At 47.0% G+C, this 21663-nt stretch overlaps 1 protein-coding gene across 1 annotated transcript; it reads left to right on the top strand.

Moving 5' to 3' along the window:
- The first annotated feature begins 22 nt into the window (after positions 1 to 22).
- Positions 23 to 21387, top strand: LOC100659768 (adenylate kinase isoenzyme 1). Its single transcript, XM_023540690.2, has 3 exons — positions 23 to 1032; positions 18168 to 18362; positions 20126 to 21387. Exons 1-3 carry the CDS (start codon positions 733 to 735, stop codon positions 20192 to 20194), a joined length of 564 nt encoding a protein of 187 aa, XP_023396458.2. The 5' UTR covers positions 23 to 732; the 3' UTR covers positions 20195 to 21387.
- Positions 21388 to 21663: the final 276 nt, after the last annotated feature.

Raw genomic sequence — 21663 nt, 5'->3', positions numbered from 1 at the left:
TGTAAAATGGAGGTACGTCCCTAGGGGGTGCAAGTGGCTTACACGTGACAACAGAAGCCTTGGTGGCGCAGTGGTTAAAGTGATCAACTGCTAACTGAAAGGTTGGCAAACCACCAGTGGCTCTGGGGGTGAAAGATGTGGCAGTCTGCTTCTGCAGAGATTTAAAGCCTTGGAAACCCTATGGGGTCACTATGAGTCAGAATCGACTCGATGGCAGTGGTTTACTAAAGGTTGATGGTTCAAACCCACCCAGTGGCACCACGGAAGAAAGGCCTGGTGATCTGCTTCCATAAAGATTACAGCCAAGAAAACCCTGTGGAGCACAGTTCTACTCTGTAACACATGGGGGCGCTATGAGTCTGTGTTGACTCGACAGCAGTTGGCTTGGTTTTAGGAGTCCCTGGGTGGTGTAAACTGTTAACACATTCAGTTGCTAGCCAAAAGTTTGGAGGTTCAAGTTCACCCAGAAATGACTCAAAAGAAAGGCCTGGCAGCCTAATTCCAAAAAATCAGACATTGAAAACCCTGTGGAGCCCAGTTCCACTCTGACACACATGCAGTCGCCATGAGTTGGAGTCAGTTCGACAGCAATCGGGTTAGTTTTTCTAGGTGGAGGTAACACCGGTACACACCTGTAACGTTACGGTGACAATGAGACCAGGCAAGCTAGGCACCTGGTAGATGTCCCCCCAGCCCACAGTTGACGAGTCCAATGCCCAGAAGTAGTCTCAGATGCCCCCAGGACACCAGGGCAGACTTGGGACCCAGGATGCTGGGCGGGCAGGCGTCACCATCTTCATCCGAGGTCCAGACCAAGGAAGAGAATTTGCCAAGGTGACCATGGAGAAATTGCTCTCCTGGGGGTGTGGGGTGAGGAAGAGTGGGGCCCCTGACACTGAATTTCCCCTTCCTCCCCAGGGTGTCATCCTTGACCTGGTTAGCGACAACTTGTTGTCCCGCCCGGAGAGCCGGGGCTTCGTCATCGACGGCTTCCCCCGGGAACTGAAGCAGGCCAAGGAGTTTGAGCGCATTGTGAGTGATTTCAAATTGTGTGTGTGTGTGTGTGCTTGTGCATGTGTGTGCATGTGCGCATGTGCGTGCGTGTGCGTGCACACGCACACAGCGCACATGAGGGTGTGGCAAGGGGTGAGCCCCTTCCTCCTTTCCCACCTTGGGGAAGGCAGCGCCAGATGGAGGTCAGAGCGATGAGAGCTGGAGGGAAGGGAATTTTGTATTATCAAGTGGCCATCAGGTTGCTGGAGTTTCTAGAACACAGGTGTCTTAGAACCCTAGTGCTGCTGTAACAGAAATATCACCCTTAAAAAAAAGAACCAAACCCGTTGCCATTGAGCCTATTCCAACTCCTAGCCACCCTGTAGGACAGAGTAGAACTGCCCCATAACGTTTCCAAGGTGTGGCTGGTAGATTCAAACTGCCAACCTTTTGGTTAGCAGCCTAAACTCGTAACCACTGTGCCACCAGGGCCCAATACCACCCTTGGGTGGCTTTAAAGAACAGAAATGTAATTTCTCACAGTTCAGGAGCCTAGATGTCCGAACTTAGGGTATGGCTAGCTTCTGTTTTTATGGTTGTCAGTTGCTGTCGAGTAGATTCCAACTCATGGCGACTCCATGTGTGTCAGAGTAGAACTGTGCTCCCTCGGATTTTCAAGGCCGTGACCTTTCAGAAGCAGATTGGCAGACCTGTCTTCTGAGGCACCTCTGGGTGGGCTCTAACCACCAACCTTTCGGCCAGTAGTCGAGGGCTTAACCATTCGCACCACCCAGGGACCTCATTTCAGCTTCCAGGAGCCCAGCAATCCTTGGAGTTCCTGGGTTTGCTGATTCTTCTGTCCTCTTTAGGTAGTTTATGTCTTTGTCCCACTGTGTGCATACTTGTCTCTGCATCTCCACTACCAAAACCAAACCAAATCCATTGCCGTCAAGTCAATTTCAACTTATGGTGACCCTATAAGACAGAGTAGAAGTGCCCCATAGGGTTTCCAAGGAGTGCCTGGTGGATTCGAACTGCAGACCTTTTTGGTTAGCAGCCGTAGCTCTTAACCCCTACCCCACTGGGATTTCCATGTCCACGCTGCTCCTTATTCACTCAGAAGTGATTAGGTTTAGCACACACCCTATACTGGTATGACCTCATTAACATAACAAAGAAAACCTATTTCCAAACTGGATTACATCCACAGGTAGGCAAGAACCCACTGCCTTCGAGTCCGTTCCACTCATAGCCACCTCAGGTGACAGAGTAGAACCGCCCCATGGTGTTCCCAAGGCTGTAATCTTTATGGAATTTGACCACGAGGTCTTTCTCCTGTGGATCCACTAAGTGGTTTCAGACTGCTAACCTTTCAGTTAGCAGCCAAGCATTTAACCACGTTGCCACCGGCGCTCCTTACCCCAGGTAGAGAGGTCAGGATTGCAACATATATTTGGAGGGACACAATTCAGTCCATAACACCAGGTGAGTAGCTAGAGAACCCTCTGAGGGCAGGGTGAAGTCGTTTCCATACCTTCCTGCAGAGCCCCTGACACCCAGTAGATAAAATATTTATCCGTAGAGTAGCAGGAGGGTTTAGCTTCATCCCTAGGCCATAAAGATGGAACAGAGTCATTCATTTCTCTACCATCAATTCCCAAAGAGTCATTGAGAGCAGGCCCTGTCCACAGGCTTGGGGATGCTGTTGTCAGTTGCCATGGAGTTGATCCCAATTCATGGTGACCCAATGTGTGTGTCAGAGTAGAACTGCTTTATAGGGTTTTCAAGGGCGTGACCTTTCAGAAGCAGATCACCAGGCCTTACTTCTGAAGCACCTCTGGGTGAGTTTGAACTATAGTTTGATTAGTAGCCTAGCATTTAACCATTTGCGTCCACCGGGCTGGGGATGTTAAGATTGAAAGACAGGTGTGATGTTCACCAGTGTTCATCACAGCATTATTCTCAGTTGCCAAAAGGTAGAAACAATGCAAGTGTCCATCAACAGATGGATGGATAAGCAAAATGAGGTATATACACACAATGGAATATTGTTGTTTACTGTGGAGTCAACTCTGACTCATGGCTAACAGAACTAAATGTTGCCTGGTCCTGCGCCATCTTCACAATTGCTGCTATGTTTGAATCCACTGTTTCAGCCACTGGTGTCAGCCCATCTCATTGAGGGCCTCCCTCACCTTTGTCAACTCTCCACTTTACCAATTACGTGTCCTTTTCTAGCGTTTGGTCTTTCCTGACAACAAGTTCAAAGTAAGCAAGTCAACTCTCCACTTTACCAATTACGTGTCCTTTTCTAGAGTTTGGTCTTTCCTGACAAGTTCAAAGTAAGCAAGTTGAAGTGGGGAGGGCGGCTATTGTCAGAATTTATAAAAAGACTGGAGAGTGGAGGTATGTCTGACCTCCATCTTATAGGAATCAGCTTTGGGCTGATGGTGGTGCTGATTTTTGGTCTGACACTACAGCTACCCCATTACAGTTGGTGTCAGAAGTGGGATTTGTTCATTCTTGACTCATGTAAGCATGGGATTTTGGAAGAGAAAGGATGAAAGGGTGTGGGAAGTAAAACTTTCAGCTTTTGGATAGTTACTTTGATTGTTGTCTGTAATGGCTAAAAGGAAAATAAGGGATGTTATGCTGGAGCACCAAATAGGAAAATTGAGGAGAGAAAACCCACATTTGGAGTGGCTTGGGGTGAAAGCCTGGCAGATTAAGCAAGATGATTGACACAGAACCAGGGTCTTCTGGTTCCACCCAGCCAGAGGGCCAAAGCCATATGCATATGAATGGAAAATTAGTCAGGGGGTCGAGAAGAGGAAACCAGAATGTTTAAAAAAAAAGTTTATGTGTTTATCTGAATGTACTATGTTTCTCCTACCTGGTGTTGTAAAACAGACCTAAATGTGGATAGAAATGAATATTGGGTATTTTAAAAAAACCAAAAACCAGAGCATGTAACTCTGCCTCTAGCCAGTACTTGATTGGATATGCTAAAAGGGGAGCTAAGATTTGCCCAAAAGAAACACAGGTTGTTTGTTTCAATGCAGTAGCCCTGTGTACAGAGTACTGGTTTGATAGGGATGGGTGATTTAAACATTAGCTATCTAAAATGGGGGGAGACAAAGGCATGAGGTGGCTGGCTTCCATGGGTATGCTCACACTTGGAATGAGGGGAAATGGGAGGATCCCCACTGAATAGATTTGTCTTTTTCTGATGGGTCTGGGGAAGAGAGGGTGGAGGAAGATGCGGATATGACCGTGTGATCAGTTGTGAGTGTTGATTGTTAACAGGGTTGTGACTGTGAAAACTGATTGTTGAAGCCGTAACTGTGAAAGTGTGAACTAAGGAGGAGGCACTGCTGAACCGGGGTACGATGGCCCGACCTAAAGTCCCTTAAAGGCTTTGCTATGTTAATACCTTGAGAGAGGCTCAGAGCAAGGGAATAATAATCTCTTAGTTAAATTTTATCAGACACCAGAGAGGGTGAAGCCCAGATGACTTTGAAGAATCTGACCAGATTAGATGGACACCTGCAGCAGACCTGCATGGCTGGTACCTGAGTGATCTTTTTTGTTTGTTTTTTCTAATTTTTATTGTGCTTTAAGTGAAAGTTTACAAATCAAGTCAGTCTCTCATATAAAAATTTATATACCCTTGCTATATACTCCTAGTTACTCTCCCACTAACGAGACAGCACACTCCTTCTCTCCACCCTGTATTTCCATGTCCATTCAGCCAGCTTCTGACCCCCTCTGCCTTCTCATCTCCTCTCCAGACAGGAGCTGCCCACATCGTCTCATGTGTCCACTTGATCCAAGGAGCTCACTCCTCACCAGTATCATTTTCTGTCCAATAGTCCAGCCCCATCTCTGTCTGAAGAGCTGGCTTTGGGAATAGTTCCTGTCTTGGGCTAAGAGAAGGTCTGGGGACCATGACCTCCGGGGTCCTTCTAATCCCAGTCAGACCATTAAGTCTGGTCTTTTTACGAGAATTTGGGGTCTGCATCCCACTGCTCTCCTGCTCCCTCAGGGGTTCTCTGTTGTGTTCCCTGTCAGGGCAGTCATCGGTTGTGGCCGGGCACCATCTAGTTCTTCTGGTCTCAGGCTGATGTAGTCTCTGGTTTATGTGGGTGACCTCCCTTTGAGAGGAGTTTTTGTGACACCAATGGACTAATTGTTAAGGACTGATTTGAACAAAGATTGTAATATTGCTAGGAAAATGTACACGGAGTGGGAAGTAACCCTCTGAATGTTATATTTGTGAGAGAACCCATGGCCGAAAGACCAGAGGGCAGTCTGTGGTGAAACTAGTTTCTTTATGTGGCCTTCTGCCTTGGTTCTGTGAAAAAGAGAGAAAAAGAAAACAGCTTGGGAGATTTTCCCCCTGGGCCCTGAGGAGTGGTTACAGTTGCCCTAGTCCTTTGGAGAAGCTTATGACTTTTACCCAGGGAGGAAACCAGTCCCTAGCAGCAGAAAATGTCAGTGATTATGCAAATAGATGGAGCCACTTGTGAGAGGATTGGCCAGTTTAGTCCAGAGAGGGGACTGGTCAGTTATTATGCAAATAGAAACCAAAACAAAACCAAACCTGTTGCTGTGGCATTGGTTCCCACTCATAGTGACCCTATAGGACAGAGTAGAGCTGCCTCTTGTGATTTCTGAAGAGCGGTTAGTGGATTCAAACTTCCCACCTTTTGGTTAGCAGCTGTAGCTCTTAACCACTAGGCCACCAAGGTTTCCATTATGCAAATAGGGTACGTAAAATCTGCCCAGTAGGACTGAGCCCCTTGCCTATATGAGCATTCATCCCACAGAGGATGAAGGGGACCTCATTATCACCAATTAGAAAAGCCTGGAGTGGAGCACGTCCTTTCGACCAGGGGTCCCTGTGCTGAGAACCTCCTAGGCCTGAGAGACAGAGAGCTGTAACACTGGAACAGAGCAAGCAAAACGAGGAGACTGGTGCGAGATGGTGTGGTGGGCTTGGAGGCTTGCTGGTGGAGCAGGGTGCCTCTGGGAACTTGACGGAGCCAAAAAGCTGTAACACATGCCCGAGCAGGGGTCCAGGCCAGGCCCGAGAGGGGGCTGAGAGGCCTGTCCTGAGGGGACCTAGAGGAGGCTTGCATGGCTGGCCGAGAGAGAGAGAGACAGAGACAGAGAGAGAGGGGGGGAGCTGTCCTGCACTACAGAAGCGAGGGATGTGCTCTTCACTTTGGGGAGCTTTCCAGACCTTGCCTGTGTGCTTCTTGACATTCATGTTGTCTACGTTAATTCCAAGTTAATCCTGATCTCATGTTACTTCCCTAAGAAACCCCATAACTGCAAGCATGGTCTGTGAGTTCTGTGTGGCCATTGCAACAAATTATTGAAGCCAGCAGAGAAGTAGAGAGTGCTGTTGGGGGAGGACAGCTGGCGTCAGAATTGGTAAATAGATTGGAGGGTGGACTGCCCTCCACCTCATGGGAATCAACTTTAGGCTGACCCTGGTGCCGATTCTCCCTCTCGCTGAAGTTAGACGAGGTCCGATTCTACCGCTACCCCGTTACAGCCTTCCTCCAATCCTGATGCCTCATTCTTCTTCATAGAGTCTAGCTGCTCGGATTATTTGTTCAGCGTGCAGGTTGAATGGGTATGGTGCAAGGATACAGCCCAGACACAAACCTTTCCTGATTTCAAACCACGTGGTATCCTCTTGTTCTGTTTAAACAACTGCCTCTTGGTCTATGTACAGGTTCCTCAGGAGCACAATTAAGTGTTCTGGAATTCCCATTCTTCTCAATGTTATCCACACAATGATCCACACAGTCGAATGGCTTTGCATAGTCAATAAAACACAAGTAAACATTTTCTGCTATTCTCCGCTTTCAGCCAGGATCCGTCTGACATCAGCAATGATATCCCTCGTTCCCTCCTCTTCTGAATCTGGCCTGAATTTCTGGCAGTTCCCTGTCAGTATACTGCTGCAGCCATTTTTGAATGATCTTCAGCAAAATTTTACTTGTGTGTGACATTAATGATATTGTTGGATAATTCCCACATTCTGTTGGGTCACCTTTCTTTGGAATGGGCACAAATATGGATCTCTCAACTATTAACCAAAAGGCTCAGTGTTCAAACCCACTCAGTGGTTCCACGAAAGAAAAGTCTGGCGATCTGCTTAAAACGCAGTTCTTCTCTGAAACATGTGAGGTCACTGTGAGTTGGAATTGACTTGATGGCAATCGGTTTGTTTTGGTTTTTGGAATTGGTAAGCAGGAAAAGAGAAACCAGAGGCCAGGCAGGCCGGCGGCTTCTAGCCTTTTCTGTGGCTTGCCTGGAAGTGGATTCTAGTTAAAATCCCTTCCAAGAAGTGCAGGTATATGGATGGAATCAAAGGTCACAGGGCTGGAGCGTTGTCCCCACAGGCAGGTGGGTGCGGCCCTGCCTTCTGTTCACACCTCCTCTGAAGCAATTAAGTCTGGCTCCTGGACTGAAGGAGCCCTGGTGACACAGTGGTTAAGTGCTCGGCTACTAACTGAAAGGTCGGCAGTTCAAACCCACGCCGCCACTGTGCAGGAGAAAGATGTGGCAGTTTGCTTGTGTAAAGATTACAGCCTTAGAAACCCTATGGGGCAGTTCTACTCTGTCCTATGGGGTGGCTGTGAGTTGGAATCCACTCTGGCACCCAATAACAACTTCTGGACTGGGAACTCCATGAGGGCAAACCAAGCCAAAACCAAACCAGTTGCTGTCGAGTCAGTTCTGACACGTGGCAGTCCTATGTGAGTCAGAGCAGAACTGTGCTCCGTAGGGTTTTCAAGGCTGTGGCTTTTCAGAAGCGGATCTCCAGGCCTTGCTCCTGAAGCCCCTTACGTGGGTTTGAACTACCAACTTTCTGATTAGTAGTTGAGCGGCTAGCTGTTTGCACCGCCCAGGGCAAAGGCCAGGCTGATTGATCTCTCTGCCTTCGTCCATCTGGGACCGGGGTCTGGCCTGAAGCTGTCCGTCCAATCGTAAATGCCAGCTGACTGGCCTCTACAGTGACTGCAGAGCCTCAGGACAAAGGCTACAAAGTCCTCACCCTCGGGCCCCATTTGGCCTACGATGTGTTGAGTCGGGACCATGATTAACACGTCTTTTAAAGTTAGTAACGATATCTGTTTCCTACCAGCTGCCAGTGAGTCAGCCTTGACTGGTGGTGACCCCGTGTGTGTCAGAGTGGAAATGTGCTCCGTAGGGTTTTCAATGCCTGATTTTTCGGAAGCAGGTAGGTCACCAGGCCTTGCTTCTGAGGCACTGCTGTGTGGTCTTGAACTTCCAGCCTTTCGGTTAGCAGCCAAGCAAGTTAAATTAGTCTCCTAGGTCTGCTGTAAGAAAGGACCATCAACTGGAACAAATGAACCACAGAAATGTGTTCTCTCCCAGTTCCAAGGCCAGAAGTCTGGAATCAAGGTTTGGCAGAGCCAGGCGCCCTCCGAAGGCTCTAGGGGAGGAGGCTTCCTTGCCTCTTCCTGGTTCCTGGTGGTTCCCAGCAATCCTTGGCTTGTGGCTGCTTCAGTCCAGTGTCTGCCTCCGTCTTCACCTGGTGTTCTCCTCAGTGTCTGCGTCTCTTCGCCTTCTCTTATAAGATCATGAATCACAAGGAAGCCAGACTTGCTGGAGCCAAGGAGGCTGGGTGACCCCCAGAAACTATTACCCTGAGGAAATCTTTAAACCTTGAACCAAAATTATCCCCTGAAATCATCTTTGAACCACATATTAAAACCAAAACCAAACCCGTTGCATGGAGTCGATCCCAACTCATAGCGACCTCTACAGGACAGAGTAGAACTGCCCCACAGGGATTCCAAGGCTGTAATCTTTTTGGAAGCAGACCGCCGCATCTTTCTCCCACGGAGCAGCTGGTGGGTTCAAACCACCAACCTTTTGGTTAGCAGCCGAGCATTTAATGACTGTGCCACCAGGGCTGCTGAACCAAATAGTAGGCTCACCCAATTAGAAAAGAATGTCTGCATTAAGCATCATACTCTTTTAAAGAATTGTCTATACGTGATCAAATTGACAACTGCAACTCGAAAGGATAGATGAGAAGCTGGTGGGGCAGAGAGTTTGAAAGAGTTTGGAAAAGGTTGTTGAGAAAGATGGCACAACTTGAGCAATATAACCAATGCCACTGAATTGTACCTGTGGAAATTGTTGAAGTGGTGTACGTATTGTGTATATTTTCACCAAAACTAAAAACGGAAAAATCCTGAGTCTTATAAGATTAGAACCCACCCTACTCCAATAGGAAACCCTGGTGGCATAGTAGTTAAGAGCTATGCCTGCTAACCATAAAGGTCAGCAGTTTGAATCCACCAGCCACTCTTTGGAAACCCTATGGGGCAGTTCTACTCTGTCCTGTAAGGCCACTATGAGTTGGAATTGACTAGACGGCAATGGGTTTGGTTTTTTGGTTTTTCCTACTCCAATATGACCTCATGTTGATTTATGGCATAACATCGTCAAAGGCCCTATTTCCAAGGGAGGTCACGGGTTCAGGACTAGAACACAAGTATATCTTTTAGGGAGGACACAAGTCAACCCCTAACAGTGACCAACATTCAAAAATCAGGAGATTCCACATCAAAATGCCCAGTTTCTCTTGGCAACGCCGGCCCTCAGGTCCCCATGGCAACAGCACGGTGAACACTTACTGAGAGTTCACGGTGCCCAGCGCCATTCTTAGTGCTTCGCTTGCCGGAGTTCTCAGTTTCAGGGAAGCTCTAGGTACTTGCCGTGGAGTCAGCCCCCGACTTACGGCGACCCCCCGTCCTGCGCCATCTTCCAATGGATCAGTGGAGAAAACACGGTTCAGCTAATCATTTATGAGGCCAGGAGTGGGAACTTGGAGTCCCTGGGTGATGCAAATGGTTAACACACTCAGCTGCTAACCACAAGGTTGGTAATTGGAAACCATCCAAAGGCCCCTCGGAAGAAAGTCCCGGCCATCTTCGTCTGAAAAGCCACAGCCGTGAAAGCCCTATGGAGCGGTTCTCCTCTGCACACGTAGGGTCGTCCTGAGTCATAACTGACCCGACAGCAACTAACAACAACACAACTGCACTGTCTCTATGACCATTGGTATGTTTGAAACCATTGACGCGGCCACTGTGTATTTTGAATGCCTTCCAGCCTGGGGGGCTTGTCCCCCAGCACTATATGGAATAATAAATAGTCTGTTGTGATTCGTAGGGTTTTCACTGAGTGATTCTCAGGAGTTGGTTGCCAGGCTTTTCTTCCTAGTCCATCTTAGTTTGGAAATTGCACTGAAACCTGTCCACCATGGGTGACCCTACTGGTATTTGAAATACCAGTGGCATAGCTTCTAGCATTCCAGCAACACACGAGCCACCACAGTATGACAGACTGACAGACAGGTGGTGGCAGCATTGTATGAGGGTGCCCATGTCCCCACAGCCACACCAACTTTTGGATTTTTGTCAATCTGATTAGGCAAGAAATGGTAACTCCGTGCAGTCTTTTTATTTTTTAAATATAGTTTATTTTTTAGAGCAATTTAGATTTACAGAGAAATTGCTCAGTAAGTAGTGTCTCCATATACCCCCTCCCCTCTGTGCAGGTACCAAAAAAAAAAAGAAAAAAAAAAAACCCCGTTGCCATCTAATCAAACTCATAGCAACCCTATAGGACAGAGTAGAACTGCCCCATAGAGTTTCCAAGAAGCACCTGGTGAATTTGAACTGATGATCTTTTGATTAGCAGCCATAGCTCTTAACCACTAGGCCACCAGCATTCCAGTCTGCGCAGTTCCTCCTATTATTAACATCTTACATTCCTGAGGTACGTTTGTTACAACTGATGAACAAATATTGATACATTCTTACTAACGGAAGCCCCTGGTTTACATGAGGGTTCACTCTGTCTTGCACAGTCCCGTGGGTTTTGACAAATGCATAACATCAAGGGTTCACCATCACAGTATCACGCAGAATAGTTTCTGTCTCCAGAAAATGCCCTGTGCTCCCCCTATTCATCCCTCCCTCCTCTCCCCGGTCCCCTGGCAACCACTGTCTCTGTATTTTGCCTTTTCCAAAATGCCCTATAGTTGGGATCATACAGTACCCAGCTCTTTCAGACAGGCTTCTTTCACTTACAATGCACATTTAAGGCTCCCCCATGTCTTTTCGTGGCTTCATAGCTCGTTTCTTTTTTTCAGTGAATAATACCCCATAGTATGGATGTACCATAGTGTGTTTATCCACCCACTGGTTGAAGGACATCTCGGTTGTCTCCAATTTTGGACAGTTATGAATAAAGTTGCTATAAATATTTGCATGCAGGTTTTTGTGTGGACATAAGTTTTCAGCTCATTTGAGTAAATACCTAGGAGCGTGATTGCTGGATCGTATGGTGAGCCTTTGCTTAGCTTTGTAAGAAACTGCCAGGCTGTCTTCCAAAGTGGCTGTACCATTTCATTCTCACTCTCAACGTTATTGGGCATTTCTGTTATTTATGAGTGAGGTTTATTCTGCAAACTCCCCCTTTATATTCTTTGCTTCTTTTTTTTTTTTTTTTGCAAATACATTGTTGCTCTCTTTTTCTTCCTGATTTTTAGGAGTTCTTTATATATGAGGTATGTTAACCCTTTGTCTGTGATAGGGGTTGCAAATATTTTCCCGTTTGTCAATTATTTTTTTAGCTTGCATTATGGTTTTTTTTTCCACGCAAAAAGTTATTTTTTAAATTTTTGCCCAATTTTTCAGTTTTTTTTTTTTTTCTGTTTATGGCTTCTGGATTTTGAGATGTAACTATATTTTTTTCACTATTAGGTTATAAAGGAATTCATTGTATGGTTTTATTTCTTTCACTTATGCCTCTGATCCATTTGGAACTTATCCTAGCTTTTGGAACGAGCTAAGGATCCAATTTTATCTTTTTCCAAATTGTGATCCAGTTGTCCCAACATCATTTATTTACAAGTCTATGCTTTGCCAACTCATTTGAGATGCCACCCTAGCCATAAAGAAAAAAAAAAAAAAAACACTGCTATGGAGTTGATTTTGACTCATAACAAACTCATAGGGTTTCCAAGGCTGTAAATCTCTAAGGAAGCAGACTGCCACGTCTTTCTCCCGTAGAGCCTCTGGTGGTTTTGAACTGCCAACCTTCCAGTTAGCAGTCGAGTGCCTTAAGCACTGTGTCACCATGGCTCACCCTAGCTATATCCTTTCCATATTCATGTGGGTCTATTTCTGGACTTTCTATTCTGTTCCAGGGGTCCATTGGTCCAATTGTGCACCCAACTGTTTCAGTTATAGAGGCTGTATTATGTTTTTGCAAACTGTTAACCCATCAGCTGCTAACCAAAAGGTTGGAAGTTTGAGTCAGCTCAGAGGCGCCCCGGAAGAAAAGCCTGGTGATCTACTTCCGAAAAATCAGCCACTGAAAACCCAACGGAGCAGAGTTGTGTTCTGACACATATCCATCAGGCCGCCAAGAGTTGGAGTGAACTTGACAAAAACTGGTGGTAGTGTATCATGTTTTATTATTTGGTAGGGCTGAGCCCTCTCCCCCACCATGCTGTTCTTGTCCAAGGTTGTCCTGGCCGTTCCAGCTTGTGTATTAGAACCAACCTCACTCCACCAAAAAATAAGCTGTCACATTTGCATCACATTGAAATTATAAACTAAGAAGATCCAGCCATTTTACAATGTTGAGTCTTCCTATCCAACGACAGGCAGGTATCTATCCCTCTGTTCAAATCCCCTTTTGAGTCACTTAACCAAACCTGTTGCCATCGAGTCAATTCTGACTCATAGCGATCCTACATTGACCTTATAGAACAGAGTAGAACTGCCCCATGAGGTCTCCAAGGAGTGACTGGTGGATTCAAACTGCCAACCTTTTGGTTACCAGCCATAGCTCTTGAGTCACTTCGAAATATTTTATCATATAGGTTTGGCACAGTTTGTTGAGCTTTGTGTCTTAGTCATCTAGTGCTGCTATAACAGAAATACCGCAAGTGGATGGCTTTAACAGAGAAGTTTATTTTCTCACAGTAAAGTAGACTAAAAGTCCAAATTCAGGGTGTCAGCTCCAGGAGACGGCTTTCTCTCTGTCAGCTCTGGAGGAAGGTCCTTGTCCTCAATTTTCCCATGGTCGAGGAGCTTCTCAGGCGCAGGGACCCCAGGTCCAAAGGACGCGCTCTGCTCCCAGCTCCACTTTCTTGGTGGTATGAGATCCCCTGTCTCTCTGTTTGCTTCTCTCTTTTATATCTCAAGAGACTGCATCAAGACACAATCCAATCCTATAAATTGAGTCCTGCCTCACTAACACAACTGCCGCTCATCCTCCCTCATTAACACCATAGAGGCAGGATTTACAACATGTAGGAAAATCACACAATTCTGGGAATCATGGCCCAGCCCAATTGATACACACATTTTGTAGGGTACATAATTCAATCCATGATACTTGGTGAGGGTATTTTATATTATTTGTTTTTGCTGATTTTGTAAATGGGCCTTCTCTTCTATTTTGATCTCATAACTGATGATTATTATATCTTGCAAGCTTTTGGCATCTGCATGTTAATTTTATATCAGATATACTTTATCAAGTTCTCTTAAGTCTGTTGACTTTCTCAAAGTTTTCAGAGATAAAATCACATCGCGTGCAAAGAGAGAGAGTTTTTCCTCTTCCTTTTCACTTCTGATTTCTTGAATTGCTTTCTCTTACCTAATTGCTGTAGTGAACAGGGGCCCTGGTGGTGCAATGGTTAAGTGCTTGGCTGCTAACTGAAAGGCTGGTGGTTCGAATTCACCCCAAGACTCAGAGGGAAAAAGACCTGGTGGTCTGCTTCTGTAAAGATGACAGCCTAGAAAACCCTCTGGGGCAGTTTTCCTCTGTCACCTGGGGTCACTAGGAGTTGGGATCAACTCCAGGGTGCCCAGCAACAATTCTCCCGTATCATACTAAGTCCTAGTGTCAAGGGTGGGCAATCCTGTCTTCTTCCTGACTTTAGCCAGAAAGAAAAGCTTCCCTCCAAGGAAGATGATAGCTTATGAAATATTTATCGATCCCTAGTGGGTTTCGGAGCCCTGGTGGATCAGTGGTTAAAAGTTACGGCTACTAACCAAAAGATCGGCAGTTCAAATCCACCAGCCGCTCCTTGGCAACCCTATGGTGCAGTTCTGTCTGCTCTGTCCTATAGGGTCGCTATGAGTCGGAATTGACTCAGCGGCAACGGGTTTGTTTGTTTTTAGTAGATTTTGTGTGTGTGTGTGTTTTTTAAATCAGGAATGTGTGTTTAATTTTGCCACCCGCCCCTCCTGTGCGAATGAGGATGATCGTATCTGTTGTTAGCTGCCATGGAATCGGCCCCCGACTCATGGTGACCCCACGCACAATGGAAGGAAATGTTGCCCAGGCCTGCGCCATCCCCGTGATCAGTTGTGGATTGGACTGTTGTGATACACAGGGTTTTCACTGGCTGATTTCAGATGTCAGTCGCCAGGCCTTTCTTCCTAATCCATCTCAGCCTGGGCAGCGGTGGGTCAGGGGTAGAGCTCTCCCCTTCTGTGCAGGAGCCCTGGGTTTGATTCCCGGCCAGCGCGCCTCATGCACACCCACCACCTGTCAGTGCAGGCTTGCTTATGGCTGTGATGCCGAACAGGTTTCAGCGGAGCTTCCAGACTAAGACAGACTAGAAGAAAGGTCTGGCCATCTACTTCCTAAAATCAGCCAAGGAAAAACCCTGTGGATCAAAATAGCCCGATCCACAACTGATCGTGGGGATGGTGCAGGACTGGGCAGGGCTGATTTCTGGGTGCCATGGAGGTTGTGGTGACCCTCTGATGCTATCGCCCTGAGATGATCTTTGGACCTTTAGCATTAAGAATACTGGTCTCCCAAATTCACCTTTAAGTCAAATAAGGTTGTTGTCAGGTGCCGTCCAGTTGGTTCCGACTCGTAGCGACCCCATGTACAACAGAATGAAACACTGCCCGGTCCTGCACCATCCTCACAACCATTGTTATGCTTGAGCCCATTGTTGCAGCCACTGTGTCAGTCCATCTCGTTGAGGGTCTTCCTGTTTTTCGCCGACCCTCTACTTTACCAAGCATGATGCCCTTTTCCAGGGACTGGTCCCTCCTGATAACACATTGAAAGTATGTGAGATGAAGTCTCGCCATCCTCACTTCTAAGGAGCATTCTGACTGTACTTCTTCCAAGACAGATTTGTTCATTCTTCTGGCAGTCCACGGTATATTCAATAGCCTTCACCAACAGCATAATTCAAAGGCATCAGGTCTTCTGCAGTCTTCCTTATTCGTTCGTTGTCCAGCTTTCACATCATACATAAGAGGTGACTGAAAATACCATGGCTTTGGGTCAGGCGCACCTTAGTCCTCAAAATGACATCTTTGCTTTTTAACGCTAGAAAGAGGTCTTTTGCAGCAGATTTGCCCAATGCAATGCATCATTTGAGTTCTTGATTGCTGCTTCCATGGGTGTTGATTGTGGATCCAAGTACAATGAAATCATTGACAACTTCAATCTTTTCTCCGTTTATAATGATGTTGCTCATTGGTCCAGTTGTGAGGATTTTTGTTTTCTTTATGTTGAGGTGTAATCCATACTGAAGGCTGTGGTCTTTGATCTTCATCAGTAAGTGCTTCAAGTCGTCTTCACTTTCAGCAAGCAAGGTTGTGTCACCTGCATAACACAGGTTGTTAATGAGTCTTCCTCCAATCCTGATGCCCCCGTTCTTCTTCATATAGTCCAGCTTCTCGGATTATTTGCTCAACATACAGATTGAATAGGTATGGTGAAAGGATACAACCCTGATGCACACCTTTCTTGATTTTAAATCACATAGTAGCTGCTTGTTCTGTTCAAACAACTGCCTCTTTGTCAATGTACAGTTTCCTCATGAGCACAATTATAACTGTCCTGGAAATTTCTATTCTTCACAGTGTTATCCATAATTTGTTATGATCCACTCAGTCAAATGCCTTTGCATAGTCAATAAAACACAGGGAAACATCTTTCTGGTATTCTCTGCTTTCAGCCAAGATCCATCTGACATCAGCAATATCTCTTGTTCCACGTCCTCTTCTGAATCCGGCTTGTGTTTCTGGCAGTTCCCTGTCGATACAATGCTGCAGCCGATTTTGAATGATCTTCAGCAAAATTTTGCTTGCATGTGATATTAATGATATTGTTCAACAATTTCTGCATTCTGTTGGATCACCTTTCTTTGGAATGGGCACGAATATGGATCTCTTCCAGTCTGTTGGCCAGGTAGCTGTCTTTCAAATTTCTTGGCATAGACGAGTAAGCACTTTCAGCATTGCATCCATTTCATGCAATATCTCAGTTGGTAGTCTGTCAGTTCCTGGAGACTTGTTTTTCACCAATGCCTTCAGTGCAGCTTGGACTTCGTCCCTCAATACCCTTGATCATATGCTATCTCCTGAAATGACTGAATGTCAACCAATTCTTTTAGGTACAGTAACTCTGTGTATTCCTTCCAGTTATATGATCCAGAACCCAGTGCCGTCAAGTCGATTCCGACTCATAGCGACCCTATAGGACAGAGTAGAACTGCCCCATAGAGTTTCCAAGGAGCGCCTGGTGGATTCGAACTGCCAACCCTTTGGTTAGCAGAATACTGTAAAAAAGAAAGAAAGAAACCGTTGCCGTTGAGTAGATTCTGACTCATAGCAACTGTATAGGACAGAGTACAACTGCCCCACAGGGTTTCCAAGGAGCAGCTGGTAGATTCTAACTGCCAACTTTTTGATTAGCAGCCGAGCTCCTAACCACTATATAGTGGTTAAAAACAACAAGGAACTGACTGATACACGTTGCAATGAGGGTGAACCTTGAAAACATCATGCTAAGTGAGAGGAGTCAAACTCAAAAGGTCATATATTGGGATTCCATCTATATGAAATATCCAGAACAGGCAAATCCATAGAGTCAGGGAGTAGATTAGTTGTTGGTTGCCGGGGACTGGCAGAAAGGGAGAATTAACAGTGACTGTTGATGGGCCAAGTCTCCTCTGAGGTGATGAGACTGTTCTAGAACTAGACACTGGTGATGTTTGTGTAACACCGTGCACATACTGAATGGCTCTGAATTCTACACTTTAAGATAGTTAAAATGGTAAATTTTATGTCATGTACATGTTGCCACACACACACTCACACACACACAGAATAAGAAATCTCCCACGTGCCGATACAGAATGGTCCCCATGCTCTGTGAAGTGAATAAGCCAAGGACAAACCAGTGTTTGTGCCATTTTCAATAAAAAAGGAGGAAACAGAATATAGAGCTGTACTTGCTTGTACAGCGTGTGCCTAAAAGGGCTCCAGAAAGGAGCCACAAGACACACGTAAGGTGGTTCCCTCCAGGGGGGTGACATGGGCTGGCTGGCAGCCGTGGTTTGATTGTTGGTCGTTTGACTTTGGAGGTGTGTCAGTGTCTTCTGTTGTGGTTGTTAACTGCTGTTGACTTGGGCCTCCAACTGATGGCGACCCCATGCACACTGGGTTTGGACTGTTGTGTTCCACAGGGTTTTCACTGGCTCATTTTTCGGGACTACTGGCGGCACAATGGTTTAGCACTCGGCTGCTGACCAAAAGGTCGATGGTTGGAAACCAACAGTGGCTCTGTGGGAGAAAGGCCTGGCAATCTGCTCACATAAAGACTGTCGTGTGCCATCCAGTCAATTCCGACTGATAGCGACCCTATGTGACAGAGTAGAACTGCCCCATGGGGGCTCCAAGGCTATAATCTTTACAGGAGTAGACCTTCAGGTCTTTTCTCCCACAGAGCAGCTGGTGGGTTCAAACTGCCAACCTTTCAGTTAGCAACTGAGCACTTAACTACTGCACCACCAGCTTAGAAAACCCTAAGTTCTACTCTGTCACTTGGGGTCGCTATGAGTCAGAATCGACTGTGATACCCACCACCACCCAAAAAACAAACACCTAAGACAAAAACTTGCAATAAAACAATAAAGGGATATGAAACCCGGGGATTCTTCCCCAAGCCGCATGACCGTAGATTGCTGATGTCTGAGGGCATGGGGACAGAGCAGAGCTACCCCTCCCAGCCTGTTTCTCACCTCACTTCCCCCCCCACCCCGGTCCCTGGATACCTAGGTGGGCCAGGCCCCCAACATGGTCATCGTGTTCGACTGCTCCATGGAGACGATGGTGCAGCGGGTGCTGCGTCGCAGGCAGCTGGAGCATCGAGTGGACGACTGCGAGGCTGCAGTCCGCCAGCGCCTGGATGCCCACTACTCCCTGTGCCAGCCCGTCCTCACCTTCTACCAGCAGAAGAACCTGCTCCGAAATGTAGGTGCCCCCTGCGTGCTCACTCCGTCCTGGGGCAAGCCCAGCTGAACAGCACAAGGGCATGCTTGGCCTGGTCCCGGGCCTTTCCCTCTCTGGGCCATTTTTTTTTTTTTTTAATATTTATTTTTGGTGGCAATATACACAACCGAACATACAGCCAGTTGCCATTTCACCATCAACAGCTCATTGTGCCACATGCTTCACCTTGTGTCACCGTTCGCCCTCTTTCTAGCCACACTGCTTCACCACCGCTCACTTAGGTTCTCTGCCCCGGAAGTTCTCACCTGCGCCTTAACGTAACTGCTGCCAATTTACACTCGCAGCCCACTGCTGTTGGGTCAATTCCAACTCACAGCACCACCAGTATATAGACCATTCTTTCAAGAGTGCTGTGCTTGTGGAAGACGTTATTAATCAGGCTGAACTGTGGTTTAGTTTAACAATGGCTTCACGGGATAGTTCTGGTTCAAGTTTTAAAGATTATTTCTGGGCATTAAGTTCAGGGGTTCCCTTAGTCTCAATGGATCCAGCAAGTCTGGTTTCCATACCAGTTTGAAGTTCTGTTCCACACTTTTCCTCCTTTTGGTCAGGATCCATCTATCGTGGACCCCATTTTTCCCATGGCATAATGTAGGGAACACAAAGCCTGGTGGCGTAGTGGATAAGAGCTACAGCTGCTAACCAAAAGGTCGGCGGTTCGATTTCACCAGGCGCTCCTTGGAAGCTCTATGGGGCAGTTCTACTCTGTCTAATAGGGTCGCTATGAGTCAGATCTGACTCGATGACAACAGGTTTTTTCTTCATGTAGGGAACGTCTTTTTCCCGTTAGGCATCAGAGGCACAAGCTCTGGCAAGGTTCAAGGTCCAAGCAGATTTGTTGTTAGTCGCCGTGGAGTCAGCCAAGTCACGGCGACCCCATGTGACAGAGTAGCACTGCTCTGTAGTTTTCTTGGCTGCCATTTTTATGGAAGGCGCCCTGGTGGTGCAATGGTTAGCTCAGCTGCTAACTGAAAGGTTTGGAGGTTCAAACTCAGCTAGCGGCTCCATGGGAGAAACACCTGGTGATCCGCTCAATTCTATTGTCACATGGGATCCCCAAGTCGGAATCCACTGGATAGGACCTAACAACCATCTTTATGGAAGCAGTCTGCCAGACCTTTCTTCTGAGGAGCCACGGGGGTGGGTTTGAACCTCCAACCTCTAAGACAGGTGCTGATGGCAAACTGCTTGCGCCCCTCCTCAAGCAAATTGATTGGCTCCAAGAGACTGCAAAATTAAAGTAAGTTTTGAAAAATAGCAACCGTACCTAAGATTAATGGCAACTGGTCATCCACATCCCAAGTCAAATCCAGCCATACAGGTTAGGCTCCAGGTGGTAAGCAGGTATACCTTCCCATTCTTCAAATGACCCCATTGTTCCTGCTCCATTGCACTGTCATGGAAATCCAATGGGCATGGTGGAGATGGCCCCATCTGTCTGCAGGAGGGGGCTGGCCATGTGTCTCTCCCCTGGTGAGGCATTCTCAAAGCAGGGGGCCGCTGTGGAGCTAAGTTCGACCGTGGCCAAGTGGCCAGATTTGCCCTTCACAAAGCAGTCCGTGGTCACATTTGACCTTCCTGGCTCATCCTCCTCCCGTCACTCACATTACCCTGGGCACTTAAGTTTAAAAAAAAGCACGGGCACCTATTTGTTCCCCAGGCTCATCTGAAGTGTCTAGGACGGTGTCCTCACTGTCACTCAAAACTGGCTCCCCTTCCTCTAGATCCTGGCAGAAGAGACTCCGGAGAATATCTTTGTCAAGTGCTGCTCTGTCATCGAGAGTTTGCAGTGAGACAGACAGGGCTGGCCCCATGCCTTACCAGGACCCTGAGCAGGACTTGGACCTGGGTGTGCCCGTGCGGTGAGATGCGGTGACAGCCCTAGGTTCTGACCTAGGCCGACCCTCCTGTAACCCTTTCCTGGGACCAGTCCCGAGTTGGGTCACCAACAACCACGCCCACAGGGGCAAGTTCCTGACAACTTGGAGGAGTCATGGGGACTCTGACGGCCTCACCTGGGAAGGGGGCAGCTATCACTGCTGCTGTCACTCAGGCCTGTGGGCCCAAGTAGCCAGGTTCTAAATGTGAAACCTGATTTTCAAACACTGGTATTCAACCCTAATTTCAAAAGGGACTCTCCAGCCATACACAGTGGTCAGGCAGCTAACATGGCCCTAGCGCACTCCTATCCGTGCCCGAGCACCCAGCAGACCTTGTGATCTGCTCCCGTACAGGTAACAGCAAGAAAGCCCTGTGGGGTAATTCTATTCTGTCACATGGGATCCTCAAGTCGGAATCCACTGGGTGCCATTTTTCTGAACAGGCCTGGTCTACCGGTAATAGGCAAAGCCAGGCCCGAAACAGAGCCAGAACACCAACTGGGAGGCCCAGAGCCAGGTGTGCACAATAGCAAGCTGCGTCCATGGGAACCTGTCCCATGGGCCTGCTCCCCAGAGGGAAAAATGGGGTGGGGGAAGATAGCACTGCTGGGGCTCAACCCGCTCCCCTTCCTGTGAGGGAACCGTACCCCGCTCTCGTTGGCCAGGCCTTGTTCCTCTTCCCCTACAAACACAACGGCGGCCAGCATGCGGCTTTTAAACAAAAAAGCACTTTATTTAACCAAATTAAAAAAAAGGAAAAAAGTAAATTAAGAAAGCACAATATACCTGCAGAAAATTATTTTCTCTTGTATCTTTGTCTTAAAAAAAAAAAAAAAAAAAATCAAACACAAAGCTTGTTATTTCCAATCACCATTATCAGGCATTTACAACATCTAGAAAGAACAGACAGCGGCTTTAAAACGCTACTTAAAACTCTACGGACAGAGAGGAAGAGACAGACGGCACCCGGCAGACACGGGGAGGTTTTGTTATCATTTATTTGTGAAGTTAAAAACGAGCGATAAAAAGTAAAAACTGCCGTACAATTTTTTTTGTTTGTTTTCATTTTTTCAGTTTCAGTCTTCTCTTGAACTGATGAAACACGACAGACCAGTCCTGGGGGGTGAAGGGCGGGAGGGAGGCGGGAGCTGAGCTGGGGTGGAAGGAGGAGCGAGAGAGGAGCAGAGGCCGAGGGGCTTGGCTAAGGGGGGCGGGGGGGGGGGCTTTTCCTGCAATACCAACACCTGGTCCAAGGAATGTTCCAACTCTAACTAAAAAAAAAGAAATAGCAAGAGTGACTTTTTTTTCCTTTTGTAAAAGTTTATTTTAAAAACAAGAAAGAGGCCCGAAGGTGGTATAGGAAGAAAATGAACCATGTTACC

This window comes from Loxodonta africana, chromosome 3 (assembly GCF_030014295.1).
Source record: "Loxodonta africana isolate mLoxAfr1 chromosome 3, mLoxAfr1.hap2, whole genome shotgun sequence".
Taxonomy (NCBI): domain Eukaryota; kingdom Metazoa; phylum Chordata; class Mammalia; order Proboscidea; family Elephantidae; genus Loxodonta; species Loxodonta africana.
The sequence above is the reverse complement of the archived record's forward strand: the minus strand, read 5'-3'. Positions and strand labels throughout refer to the sequence as shown.